The sequence below is a fragment of the Leptopilina boulardi genome, unplaced genomic scaffold (genome assembly GCF_019393585.1).
Source record: "Leptopilina boulardi isolate dan_hultmark-lab unplaced genomic scaffold, ZJU_Lbou_2.1 LbouV2_211, whole genome shotgun sequence".
In the NCBI taxonomy this organism is placed as follows: Eukaryota; Metazoa; Arthropoda; class Insecta; order Hymenoptera; family Figitidae; genus Leptopilina; species Leptopilina boulardi.
Window position 1 is genome coordinate 1,406,562 of NW_026137765.1, and position 15,420 is coordinate 1,421,981.

The 15,420-nt window shown below is 26.5% G+C and overlaps 1 protein-coding gene across 2 annotated transcripts in view; it reads right to left on the reverse strand.

Moving 5' to 3' along the window:
• Nucleotides 1–8,392, reverse strand: part of LOC127278779 (uncharacterized) — a 92,966-nt gene extending 84,574 nt beyond the window's left edge. For both annotated transcript variants that reach the window (XM_051300645.1, XM_051300644.1), the window contains exon 1: nt 7,999–8,392. In XM_051300645.1, the coding sequence (XP_051156602.1) occupies nt 7,999–8,056 (58 nt within the window). In that variant the 5' untranslated portion in view covers nt 8,057–8,392. The remainder of the gene's footprint in view (nt 1–7,998) is intronic.
• Nucleotides 8,393–15,420: the final 7,028 nt, after the last annotated feature.

Below are 15,420 nucleotides of genomic sequence, written 5' to 3' on the forward strand. Positions count from 1 at the left end.
TATTTTTTTTTTTGCATAAAATAAATTTCATTTATTTACTTACATATTTAAAGGGGCTAAAAAGATACCCGTGGAGAAATTTTGCTAGGGCCCAAATCGGGGTCAGACCAGGCTGCCCTATTAGGGAATGAAACGCCCCGTCTGATGTGGCTCTGATTAGGAAATCTACGCTTTTTTGGCGCCCTGATTAGGCGTTTCATTCCCTACTAGGGCCCTGGTAGGGCAATTTCTACACGGGTAATTTTATTTAATACTCTCTAAATCTGAATTAGTAAAAATGTTTACTAATTTAAATTAGTGACTCACTTTTTGCTTTAGAATTAGTTAAATTTTACTAATTATTAGTAAAAGTTACTAATAATTAGTAAAATTTTACTAATTCATAAGCAAAAAGTGAGTCACTAATTCAAATTAGTAAACACTTTTACAAATTCAGATTGAGTAATAAAATAAAAATTTTTAAATATAAATAAATATAAAAAAAGAATAATCTGTTTTTTTTTGGGAAATGAGTAAATAAAAATAAATAGAAAATTTAAATTCCAAAGAATGTATAAATAATTGTTTGTTTCTTTTTTTTACAGGGTTTCGATAAAGACACATGGCCACAGTACCACAGCACCGGATATTGAGACTCTAGATTCTCGGATTACAAAAGAAGTTGTGTGTGGAACACAAGAAACCAAAGGCTTAAGGTAGGTGCGGCTAGACTTTAATGGTACGTAAGCGAGCCCTTTAACTTAACACGTGCCCTGCATGCGCACAGATTGCAAGTCACTTAAGGTGTTTCGCTTCCAAAGCTAGAGTTACGAGACTAAATTAATCGCAGTAGAAACTATTCAAGGGGAACTAAGAGGATTCACGGGTCACTGCTTACTTCTGAGAGTTATATATCGAACCATTGAGAATCTTTTTTAGAGGGAGAGAGATTCGACTCTATTTATAAGACCACTTTTAGTATTCATATATATAAAATTCCTTTCAATTTATATTTAGTTAAAAATTTTATTTTCTAATTCCAAAATAAATTTAAAAAAAAAAAAAACAAAATGAGAAAAAGCATAAAAATTCTTAGTTATTCTTTTAAATAAATTTTATGAGCAAATTATTAAAGTACTTCTTCTAGTATTGCAAAGATGTCATCGATGAGAACATCAGCTCTGAAGTGAGAAAGTTTATCCAAGAAGCAGTTATAAAAACCAAAAAAAAAAGTTTGTCTTGTTAAGTTGGAAGTACTGTTGAAGAATGTGAAAGAAGTGTTCGCCAAGTGAATCAAAAGTTTCAGTTTAAAAATCGATAAAAAAAAGCTCTCTCTCTATATATATATATATACTATAGTGATTATAACAGAAATTTTTTTTTCTAAGTAGAAAACTTCTGCGAATTGACTTCAATTTTTTGTTCTTTTTAATAAGGGATAGAAAAAAACAAAAACCCCTACCAAAGTTCTGGTTTACATTTATTTTAACTTGGTATTTTTTAAAAATGAACATTTTTTTAAAAACATATTTTTTTTTATTTTAAAAATAATTTTTTTTCAGTATTATGAATATAAATTCATATATAAAAATATGAGAATTGATACAAAAAAAAAAAAATATTGCAAAACTGTCAGTGATATAAAAAAAAAATAGTTTATCTAAATTTTTTTTTTCGTTTCTAGATTTTGATTTCCGTATACACGGCTTTGCATTCCGTCAGGGACTGCGAAACTGACACGATTCGAAATTACTTGTTCCCTCGCGACACTCAATGTGTACGTTACACTCGGCTTGCAATCGACACAAAACTTGCGTGTGTATCGCACAGTTCCCACTGAATTCCAACATAGGCGTTTATATACCGAAAAAAAAAAAATTCTTTCCTGATTTAAAACGTTACGAAGTTTTCTTTTTTTTTATCCAAAAAAATTAAAAAAAAATTTTAAATAGAAATTAAAAAATACTATAGGTGAAATTTGCTTTTTATTAATTATTATTATTATTTTAACATTCATTATATAGAAATAAAACGATATTTAATTCGGGAATTCAATTTTCTTCAATGAAAAAATTTTTCCTATATAAAAGAATGCTTCATTCTAATTAGAGTATATAATTGTTTCCTTTGTAAATAAATTATTCTCCACTTTAAAATGACCTCTTTTAAAAATTATTCAGAAAGTAAGATGATTCTTTGAAAATGAAGTTGAATTATAAGAGGAGGAAAAAAAAAAACGTTTCACTCATTATATTTCTCTCCTGGACCTCTTTTATTTGAATAATTTTCGTTTCTATCGAGAGAGAGAGAGAGAGAGAGAGAGAGAGAGAGAGAGAGAGAGAGAGAGAGAGAGAGAGAGAGAGAGAGAGAGAGAGAGAGAGAGAGAGAGAGAGAGAATAGCGCTTTATATATATATTTAAAAAGAATTATTACAAATTTTCTTAGTTTTCTCATTTCATTCGCGGATATTTGATCAGCTTAAATCGCGTGATGCAAATATATATATATATATACGAAACCATGATGCTTGAACAAGAAATATAGGTATAACTATATGAGACATATCATAAAGGAGGCGCAAACCAAACCTAAAATCGAATATTTATGTTTAATAATCACGCCATAGTCCAATTATTGAAACGACTATAGCGGACAATTCCGTTGCTTTTACAAATTTGTGCTATTATAAAGATTGTTTTCTATCCTTGGCTGGTAGCCAAGATATTTTCCAAATTGTGTCATGAAAAATCTCTCGTTTCTCCCTCTCCTACCCCTTGGTTTCTTCCAATACATCTTTTCTCCTCTCTCTCCAAGTCAAAAATTTCAACAATCATAAATCTTATATACAAAATATCTTTATTTTTCCTTCAACCAAAAAGTTGTTGTGAGAATTTTATTTTTATTTTACATAAATCGTTAAAAGGGGGAATTTTCTCCCTAGGAAAAAATTTGTATCCTATTTTTTATTTGATATAAAATGTAGATTATTAATGAAAAAGGTAAATTATTGTAACAAAGGAATTTTTTTAATGAAAGGGAAATTAATAAAATAGGAAGATTATAATAAAAAAAAGGGAATTATAATACAAAAGTACATTTATATAATAAAAAGAGAAATTAGAATACAAAAGAAAATTTTTCCTAAAAATGATAAGTCTCAAATAATTTAGAAATAAAATTCCAGAGTAGAAAATTTCTTTTTCTATATATAACACCTTTTATCAAGAGAATTTTTTGAAAATCTTTTTCCGCATGCGGAAAAGTAAATTGCACTTGTATAATACACTTAACGTCGTATGCGACGGCATTCAGATATGTGCAATTTTTTTTTCGTTCTTTCTTTTCTTTTTTTTTATTTTTTTCCACTCCATTGAACGCCACAACCGGAAGTAAACGTTCTTAATACAACAAAAGGTGCCCCCATTGGGACCATTAAGTCAAATTATACTGCCGTAGAATTTACGCGACTGGCGCAAGAATTCACAAGAAGGGTGTGAAAACCCCCGGGGAGTTGAGATTACTAACTACCCTTCAGCCACAACTTGGAACGAACGCTTCCGATTTCAATTGACGGCGAAACTCGTTTTCTCAAATCGAAAAGGTAGGCGTGATGCTTACAAAACACTATAGAACGATCCGTTTTATTTGGAAAGTTTTATTGTAAAAAAAGAAAAAGAGTGAGAGAGAGAGAGAAAACAGAAACTCAACGTCTTTTAGCACCAATTTTCCTGGCATTTTTATCTTTTTACTTTTTCAAAAGTCTAGTTAAATCAAAATACTATTTCTAAACTTTTTTTTCCAACAGATTTTCTTTTATTAATTACAGAGTTTTTTTTCAATTATTACAGTATATTTATACGGCAATAAAAAAAAATGCTAATCAAATAAAAACAAATGTCTAAAATGATAAAATAAAATTATTTTTAAATTCATTCATTTTCTGTTTATTAATTATATATTCTGTTTTGCAATTATTAGCATTTAAAATTTAATTATTCGCAAATATTTCGAGGAGAAAATTAAAAGCAATAAAAAGTTATATATGAAAATATTTCCTGTCACTTTAAAATAGTTCAGTGACTATATTCATTATTCTGGGTGGAATATTTGCTTCAATATATTTATATGAAATAAGTGGAATTGTCTCTATGTCAAACTTGATTCATTTCACCTCGACTTAATTTCTAAATTAATATATTACGATTCATACTAAAATGTTAAGTTTATAATGTTACGAGCACATCTGCTTGGCTTTATGTCAACGGAAATGTCATTGTCATAGAAATTAAGCCCTTTTTTTCAATTCACTTTTTAAGGGAGAGATTATTATTAAAATTTTAATAAACTATTAACCTTTTAAAATTCTCAATTATTTAATCGTTTATCTTTAACTTGAATATTTAATTTTTTACATATATTTGTTTTTTATCAAATATATAAAAAAAAATTATCCGTTCAAAGCCGAAAGGCATGGGAATTATAATTAATAAAATATAAAAAAATTATATAATAATAATAGTAATAATAATAATAAATAAATAATAATAAAAATAATAAGATAAATAAACAAAAAATTTGTAAAAAATAGAAAAAATAATTTCTAAAAATTATTTTTTCAAAAAGGGAAAATTTTTTGAATTCACAATAGTATATAGAGGCACTCTTGATTAATGGAATTTAATGGAATAATAGACTCTCAATTACAAAGTGAAATAAATTCAATTAGTGAAATGGTCTGTGGAATATAACAGAGAAAAAAAGAGAGCAGGATGGGCATATAATAAAAAAATATGGGAGAAAGAAGGAAGAGTCTATTAAGCCTCATCATTATATGAGTAATGATATACCACCTTGGCCTGCTCTATAAACTAAACGAATCAATTTGAAATCCAAAACGACCTTTTTTTTTATTTGCATAAACTGTCCTCTGTCATTTTTTTTTTAAATTCTTTTTCATTTTTTATTTATTCAAAATACTTTTTTCAGAGAGAAAAATTTTTCCCATTTCAAAAAAAAAGAAAACAGTATTTAAAAAAAAAATGTTTTTTAAAAATATTTTTTAAATAATAAATTTTTATAAATTTATAGGTAAGATATAATGCAAACAGACAGAAAAAAAAATTTCTTTTTTGGGCCATCCCTTTATGTAGAAAAGCAAAAATTGTAACAAAGAAAACTTTTTCATAAGCGAAGAAAACCAGTATGACTTGAGAACAAAACTTGTTTAGAAGTGCATTTATTCGCAGGGTAAAGCAAAATTCACGATCTTGAAAGTTTGACAATGGAGAACGACTTCCGGACAATCTAGTCTGAAGATTGGCTGCTATATACTTTATATAAAAGTTTTCCCTCACTCTCTCTCTCTCACACACACACCCCCATACAAAGTCGAATCAGGCAAAATGTTTTGCAAAATTATCTCCACTTTTGCTTCTCAACCAATTTGTAACTTTGTTTATATTCTGTACAAATTACATTTTTCCAACCCCTCAACATAATTAGCATCAATCTTGTAAATTATTATTATTATTATGCATGAACAACAGAATGCAAAATATTTTTTTTTTATTTTATTCATTAATAAGTACATGGGAAAAAAAATTTATTTGATTCAAATAATCTTTGACTATATAATAATTAATATATTTGAATATTTATTAATATATAATAATATATTTAAATAATTTATTTTAATGTATATTAACTCGCGTGGAAATGAAACTATGGGTAAAATCATAAAAACCATGGGCGAAATCGATTGCCAAGGAAAAAACAATTAGACCCATGGTTTAAACCTTGGCAAAAATCTCAAAAATCATTGCTTATGTCCGTTTCCCATGGTACAATTTCCCATAGGAAATTTTTTTTTAATTTTACGGATTTTTAACCATTGCTAAAATCTTGGAAACCATGGGAAAATTAATTTTTTAATTTTACTAATTTTGGGCCATTGCTAAAATCTTGGAAAGTATGGGAAAATTAATTTTTTAATTTTACTAATTTTGGGCTATTGCTAAAATCTTGGAAACTATGGGAAAATATTTTTTAATTTTACGGATTTTTAACCATTGCATAAATCTTGCGTACCATGGAAAATTAATTTTAAAAAATTCCCAATGATTCGCAAGTTTTTAACCATGCTTCAAAATCCGTAAAATAGAAAAAAAAAATTCCCATGGTTCGCATGATTTTAGCAATGGTTTAGAATCAAAAAAATTATAAAACTTTTTCCCATGGTTTTTAAGATTTTAGCAATGGTTTAAAAACCGTAAATTTAAAAAATTAATTTTCCCATCGGTTGGCAAGTTTTTAGCAATGGTCCAAAATCAGTAAAATTAAAAAAAAATTTCCAAGGTTTCCAAGATTTCAGCAATGGTTAAAAATCCATAAAATTAAAAAAAAAATTCCCATGGAAAATTGTACCATGGGAAACGGACATGAGCAATGATTTTTAAGATTTTTGCCAAGGCTTAAACCATGGGTCTAATCGTATTTACCTTGGTAATCGATTTCGCCCATGGTTTTTATGATTTTACTCATGGTTCCATTTCCACTTAAATATTTATTTATTACCTTGTTGTATCATAAATATAAAAATACGCCTATTAATTAAATTTGAAACATATAAATAAAAAATTCAATTTTAAAAACAAATATGTAATTTCAAAAAGAAAAAAACGCGGAAATTGGCATTTTTGTATTACATAATTTTATATTTCGTAACCATATTGCTTTTTAACTCTTTTTTCATTTTTTATTCTTCTTAATTTTGTATACAAAAGCAACAAATCTACTTCTTGTTGTCGTCGTTCACGAAGCAAGAATATATATATATATATATATATAATACTAATAATAGCAGGGTTCCAACGACGTCTGGATTTCACTATGAGACCACAGTTGCAAAATCTATTTTTATGGTTGCGTATTGTGACCTAATTTTTGTATGACTATATGCTCCAGAGAGAGGACGTTTTCAAGCCTTTGCTTTTGAAAATAAACCCAAGAGTACAGAAAGAGAGGAGAACTCTTGAACTTTGAAACACTGCTGGTATATGCAAATTATAACAAATTATATTGCCGTTCTTTTTTTTTTTTATTTTTCTATCTGAAAAGCAGAAAATAGAATCACTACCCCGTCTTTGAAAAGAAAGTAATTATATTTTATGGAATATGCTTTCAACGTATTTATATATTTAACGAGTTTAATATACACATACACACACAATTTTTATTAAATTTCTACGTCAAGCAAGAAAAGTATTCTATTTATTTTTGTTCACTATGCGACACATGTGTTCATATTGTCGTGAGAGACTATGCATAATTAAATATTTTTTTCCTCATATAAATAGTAAAAAAAAAAAATTATATATGGGAAATAAACACGTGTTTTATTATTTAAAAAAACAGTAGAGAATTTTATCACTTTTTTTCGAGTACTTCATTTCAATATTAATTAATTCAACTAATATTCTCTTTTTTAAAAAAAAGCGGTTTTAAAAACCGTTATTTTAAATAATAATTATTTAAAATTATAAAATTATTTTATAATGTATAATATTTTTTTTCATTAAAAAATTATTTAGTCAGTATAACTAAATTTAAGGCGTATTAAAATTTTATCAGTGAATAATTTTTGGCAATCAGTTTTTTTTTATTCCCCCTTTGTTTATTTCACATCTTCCTTATCAAATTCAATGTTCAAAGTTCAATGTTTTTTGTACAAAATTAAATGTAACTACTCTTGTGAAAATTCGACTGTTAATGAAAAATTAAATAAATATTTATTTAATAATAATAGTCGATTATAAATCAAATTTAATCAAATGCCATTTTTCCATAAAACATTTTTTTAGAAAAAAAAAAAAATATTTAAATAATTAAAATAACTTTTAGAATAGAAAATACTCTTAACTAAATTCATTATAAATTTATATTGAAGTAGAGAGAAATTAAATTTTTTTTTTTTTGTTAATTGCGCGGGAATGAATATATGGACCACGTGGTTGTCCCTACCTTGAATGTGACCAATGATTAATAAGCAGCACATCAGTAAACAGGCAGGACACCCCATAATATTGATTTTCGAATCCTAATGATAGGGTGGGAAAAAAAAAAAATTTTATTTTAACGAGACACACTTTTCGCGCACCAATAATTTTTAAATAAAATTCACGATTAATTTCACTTTGTATTGAAACAAGAGAAGGGTAATTTTATTAAAAGAAGGGGTTGAACGCACTGTTAAGAATTTAAAAAAAAAACGGCGCCAAAAACACATACACACTACACAATGTTTCTTTATCGATATATATATAGTATATATATATATATATATTGGTATATATCTAAATATACATATATATAAAAAAGAAGACACCACCTCGCGTGTTGCAGAACCGAGTCAAACTGAACGAGTTTCCCAGTCTGTACTGAAACCCCCCGCCCCCTACCATCACTGAGTTACCCACCCCCATTTGTGTGAATAAGGGCTCTTCCTTACCGACAACCACACATATATATATATATATATATACACAACATTATTTTCAACTAGGTTTTTCACATGTGTGATTGTGCCACACTTCTACCGGCCACTTCACCTGGCTTACTCCTCTATAACACCTGTTCCCAGCCAACACACAACTTTTGACTTCCTGAACCCCTGTCGGTTATAAAGCCGGATCTCTACTGTTGACGACGACCCCTCTCACTTATATGCTATATATGCAAATTCTTTTCCTTTTTTAGAGGAGAAAAGAACCTTGGTATTTCATCTTTTAAAATATATTTCAAATTATATAAATATTTATTAATATTTTGATATGAAAAAAAAATCAAAATTAAACACTCGTTTTTTTTTAATTAGACAAAGATTTATTTAATTTTATATCAATTTATTTTGTCTTTGTTGTTTGTTATTTTATAATTCCTTTTTTTAAGGTAGAAAAGAGGTAAAACATTTTCGAACTTTGATGTTTTGTAACGTTAAGATTGTAAAACAAGATGAAAGATTTTAGAGCAATGTTTAGGAATGTAAAACAAAAATTTAAGGTTGTACAATAATTTTGAATTAAATAAAACAAATTTGAAGGTTGTAAAACAAAGTTAAAGGTTCTAAACTAAACTTTAAGGTTGTAAAATACTTTTGAATGAAGTAAAACAAATTTTAAGGTTGTAAAACAAAGTTAAAGGTTCTAAATTAAACTTTAAGGTTGCAAAATAATTTCGAATGAAGTAAAACAAAATTTAAGGTTGTAAAACAAAGTTAAAGGTTCTAATCTAAACTTTAAGGTTCTAAACTTAACTTTAAGGTTGTAAAATAATTTGGAATGACGTGAAACAAATTTAAAGGTTGTAAAACAAAGTTAAAGGTTCTAAACTAAACTTTAAGGTTGTAAAATAATTTCGAATGACGTAAAACAAATTTTAAGGTTGTAAAACAAAGTTAAAGGTTCTAATCTAAACTTTAAGGTTCTAAACTTAAATTTAAGGTTGTAAAATAATTTGGAATGACGTAAAACAAATTTAAAGGTTGTAAAACAAAGCTAAAGGTTCTAAATTAAACTTTAAGGTTGCAAAATAATTTCGAATGACGTAAAACAAATTTTAAGATTGTTAAACAAAGTTAAAGGTTCTAAATTAAACTTTAAGGTTGCAAAATAATTTCGAATGACGTAAAACAAATTTTAAGGTTGTAAAACAAAGTTAAAGGTTCTAATCTAAACTTTAAGGTTCTAAACTTAAATTTAAGGTTGTAAAATAATTTGGAATAACGTAAAACAAATTTAAAGGTTGTAAAACAAAGCTAAAGGTTCTAAATTAAACTTTAAGGTTGCAAAATAATTTCGAATGACGTAAAACAAATTTTAAGGTTGTTAAACAAAGTTAAAGGTTCTTAACTAAACTTTATGGTTCTAAACTGAACTTTAAGGTTGTAAAATAATTTGGAATGACGTAAAACAAATTTAAAGGTTGTAAAACAAAGTTAAAGGTTCTACACCAAATTTTAAGGTTGTAAAATAGTTTTGAATGAAGTAAAAAAGATTGCTCTGAAACTTTTCATTTCATTTTCAATCTTAAAAAATTATTTACAACCTTCAATCTTGTTCTACAATTTTAGAAAATTAAACAAATTTTAAAGTTGAAAAATAACCTTCAAGATTCTACAACAATTTTGTAGGTTCTAGAATAACTTTGAAGATTCTAGAACAAATTTTTAAGGTTGTAGAGTAATCTTCAAGGTTGTAAATTATTCTTTAAAGTTGCAAAACAATTTTAAAGGTCCTGGAGTAAACTTTAGGCATGTAAACCAACTTTAAGATTTTTGAAAGGACCTTTAAGGTTGTAAAGTATTTTTTAAGGTTGTAAAATAACTTTGAATTAAGTAAAACAAATATTAAGGTTGTAAAACAAAACATATGCAGGTTGTAGAACAAACTTTAAGGTTGTAAAATAGCCTTGAAGAAAATAAAACATACCTTAAGGTTGCAGAATAGTGTTGAAGGTTGTAAACTATTCTTTTAGGTTATAAAACAAAATTATAGGGTTTTCAAAAAACTTTAAAAGCGGGATATCAAAAATTTTAAAGGTTGTAAATTGTTCTTTAAGGTTGTAAAGCAAAATTAAAAATTTCAGAATAAATTTTAGAAGTACAAAACAAAAATTGTAAGGTTGTAGAATAAGTATATCAAATTTTTAGGTAGTAAAGCAATGTTCAAGATTGCACAACTTTGTAGGTTCTAGAATAACTTGAAGGTTATGTAGAAATTTAAAATTACAGAATATTTTCGGTTGTGTTAGATACTTTAAAGTCATATCTATTAAAATCTATTAGGTTGCAAAATAAATATTAATAACATTTTTTTTTGTCAAAGAAAATAAATCTTAAGAAGTATTTTATAAATATTTAATAATTTAAGTACTTATTAATAAGAATTTAAATAATTATAATCTAAAAATACATAAAATCTTTCCAGTATAATAAAATATTTATTAAAAATCGGAATATTGATTAAATTACATGAAATAATAATAATTACTTTTCCATTTCAATCAAGAAATTATTAAATTCAATATTAAAAATTAATAGAGTGGTTTAAACAAAGAAATTTATATTTCAAAATTATTAAAAATTAATGTCTCTTGTTTCTTATTTATCACAAAATAGATATTTTTTCAAAATGTAGTATATTCCATTTCTCAACCAGATATGGAGAAAATATTATAATTATAAATTATACTTATAAAAATTATAAATAGAATAAAATAATTCGCAATTTGATTAATCAGATTTTGAAAAAAAAAATCACATAACTTGGAAAATACTATGAGATTATTTTGGGGGTGAATTTTTTTTTTCATTAAATTAAGAGACATATAAAAATGTCCTTTTCACTATATATATATATATATATGAATAGTCCACCTTTTCAAACTGCACTGCGTTTGCGTTGAAGGAGGTGAGATCATACGAATGCACCCAGCCAGAGATATTTCTGGAGCACTTCTGGTTCCTTCTCGGAAATACAGCTTAGACGCATCGTCGAAGATATCGAAAGTTATTCAGGTCACCATCATACCTCACTTTTATATATCTTTATTGGCGAAAATACTCAAGAGCTTACGTATATATATATATATATATATATATATATATATATATATATATATATTGCTTCACAATTTTTATATCGCGAAATAACGTTAAATTCAAGAATAGAACTTTTTTTTAAGAAAAGATTTTAAGCTTCCCATTGAAATAAAATCTCTGTTCATTTTTTTTTCAACCGTGAAAACTTTTTCTTTTTCTTTATTTCTTATGCATATATATTTTTTTATTCTTCTTTTATAATCGTACATTATATTTTATATAAATTATTTTTTTATTTCTTTTTTTTTGTCTGTATTAACGCGTTTCTTGATGAAAAAGAATAACGAAAAATATTCTTTTGTAAAATATTGTTAAATTAATATTGGAAAATAATTTTGTTTTTATTTTGAAAATTTCTATAATTACCCAATGGGAAAAATACCATTGGCGTATTAATGGCCCAATAATGGGAGCCAGGGATGCCAATATAATTCCAATAATGGCACCCAATAATGGACCATTATTGGTAAAGTCATGGGCTGTCCACGCCGATGCCAATGATTGGCAACCATCATTGGCAAATTATTGGCAACCAATAATTAGCCAATATTAAAAATTTTAATAATAATTTAAAAAATCAATAATTTAAAAAAAATTTATATTTTTATTATTTTTTAATAGTTATTATTATTATTATTTTATTTTTAATAATTAAATTAAAATAAAAAAATGGTCATCAAAGTATTAGTGAAACTATTTCTTCCAAAAAAGAGTTTGTCTCAAATCCAATTAATAGAAGAGACATCGGGCAGAAAAAAATTTTGACGAGAAAAAAATTTTAGATCACTGCTTATATACCAATCAAGTGGCATCTCAACTGCGAGAAACAGTGATGTTCGCCCTCCCTTTGCGGCGTTGAGTGAACTAAAGTCCAGAGCTGAGCCATCAGCGCAGCGCGGGAACATTTGAAAAATTTGATTTTATTAGATATTTTATTTTATTTTAAATATGACAAATAATTAACTTAATAAATAATTAATGTCATTAATAATTATTAATAACATAATGTCATACTTAATAATTCGTTAATTATTATAAAATAAAATATCTAATAAAATCAAATTTTTTAAATGTTCCCGCGCTGCGCTGATGGCTCAGCTCTGGACTTTAGTTCACTCAACGCCGCAAAGGGAGGGCGAACATCACTGTTTCTCGCAGTTGAGATGCCACTTGATTGGTATATAAGCAGTGATCTAAAATTTTTTTCTCGTCGAAATTTTTTTCTGCCCGATGTCTCTTCTATTAATTGGATTTGAGACAAACTCTTTTTTGGAAGAAATAGTTTCACTAATACTTTGATGACCATTTTTTTATTTTAATTTAATTATTAAAAATAAAATAATAATAATAATAACTATTAAAAAATAATAAAAATATAAATTTTTTTTTAAATTATTGATTTTTTAAATTATTATTAAAATTTTTAATATTGGCTAATTATTGGTTGCCAATAATTTGCCAATGATGGTTGCCAATCATTGGCATCGGCGTGGACAGCCCATGACTTTACCAATAATGGTCCATTATTGGGTGCCAATGGTTTTTTCATTGGCTCCCATCATTGGGCCATTAATACGCCAATGGTTACTCGTGGCAGTTTCCCATTGGGTAAAGTAAAAATTTTTCTCAAGTTGTTGCGAATTTTTGATTTTATATATATGTTTTCGTTATGGCATTTTGTGTGTAAAAACTCGAGGGGTTAAACCTACAGAATTGAGTCATCTGAATTATACTTAATTACATCTTGTTATGTGGGATTTAGCTTTAGTCTGACTTATTTGCATTTGCAATCTCTGCGTTTATGTTCGTTTGCGAGAAAACCATATGTGTGACATGAAGAGAATAAATATGATATATGTTTTTACTTGTAGGCTTCGTAATATATACATAAACACATTTATATATATATATATATATATATATATATATATACACATATATATTTTTTTTTTTATATATAAAAATATATATAAAACTAGTCGGCTTTGACTTTGACATGCAATTAAAAGTGCATTTTCCGCTTGGTAGACATTTTTCAGATTCAATGCTCCTTGTGCAATTACCAGTCCGGCAAACAAGGGTTGTAAACCGCGTTAACATTACAGCACATGCAAGCTTTATTAAATCTTGCAGTAATTATATACATATATATATATTTATATTTTTCTTTTTAAATCAAAAATAAAAAAAAATTATTAATAGGAATTAAAAAAAAATTCTTTACCACTAAAACAACAACTATACAACCTCCATTTTGTTAGCAAAAAACCTCCGTGATAAAAAAAAGGTACCAAAGTTTTTTGAAAAACTCTTTAGCTCAGTGGTCTAAAGCACTGAGGAGATATAAAAAGGCGTCGCGTTCGAATCCTTCCGCCTTGAGAAAAAAAAATTAATTTTTTATTATCTCCAATCGTCCTACGTAGAAAAAACATTTTGACAATAAAACTAAAAGAAAAAAAAAAGAATAAATTAAATTCGCCGAAAAATAATTGTTGACTTTTCAGAAAAGTAAATAGAAAATATTTTTTTGTGAAAACTAATTATTTTCAATTATAGCTTTTTCCCTTCAATAAAAAAAAAAAAATTTTTTTAATTCATTTTTTTCGAAACGGAAAATAAATTTTTTTTTTTTAACACAAATAAAATTTTTTTCCGCGCCGCAACGAATTTGTGTATGCGAAGGGTGAAAATTTTTTGACATTTCCATTTTTTTTTCTCCCGCATGCAGGCGGATTTATATATGGGTATATATGTGGAAAAGTAACTTTGTGCACACACATGAAACGTGACATTTTATTCACCTCTATAAAAAAAAAAAAAAAAAACCTCATATTTGACGAGGCGTTAGGTATTTGATTCTTAAATTTCAATATGTGGACGATTCAAGGGTCCGAGAGGAAAAAACTAATAACGTTTTCTAGTTTGCTGACCTTCGTCGCAATGAGAGAACAGAATAATATACCCACCCTGTGTGTGTGTTTAAAGGTTTATTTTTTTGAAAATTATTTTTTTTTTCTTTTGCAAATAACAAAAAAACAAATTTTTTTTTTAAATTAAGAATAAATTTCAGAATAATTAAGAAATAAAGAACTATGTAATAAAAAAAAATAATAAAATATAAGATATTATAAAGAAATAATTAAAAGTAGAAAATAATAATGAAGAAGCCAATCAAAAATTAAGATAGAATAAAAAAATCTATGTGATAATTCGTTCACTAAATAAAATTAGAAGAAATTTTCACTAAATTTTTACTAAAACAGATTAGTTTCTTTTTTTACTAAACTTTTAGTTAAAAAATGACTAAAAATTAATAAAAAATTTTCACTACTTCAGATTTAGAGTAGAAATTATTATTATTATTACTGTTTGGAAAAGACATGAAAAAAAAATAAGGTCAACGTAGCTTTATATTTATGGCAGTGATAATAATCCTTCTCACTTTTCAATGAGATGATAAAAATTTTTCTTTGCTTGAAGTAACGTGGTATATAAAAAAAAAAAAAAAAAAAAAAAAACAATGAAAAAAAAGACAGTGAGGATTTGCAAACTGACTCTCCTGGATATATGGTCTCTAACGCGGAAAAGTATAATGTGTCCCTTCTATACAATTCGTATATATTGTACTTTACGGTTAGCAAAATCATGCATGGCAAACCAAGAGGAACGATGTTCCTTGCTTGTGAACATCTGCGAATACGGCTTTGGGTGTTGAGCATATAGCAGTGGCAGTAAAAAGCCGGTCAGTAATAAAGCTAAAGGCAACATAAGAGTATTATGCACTC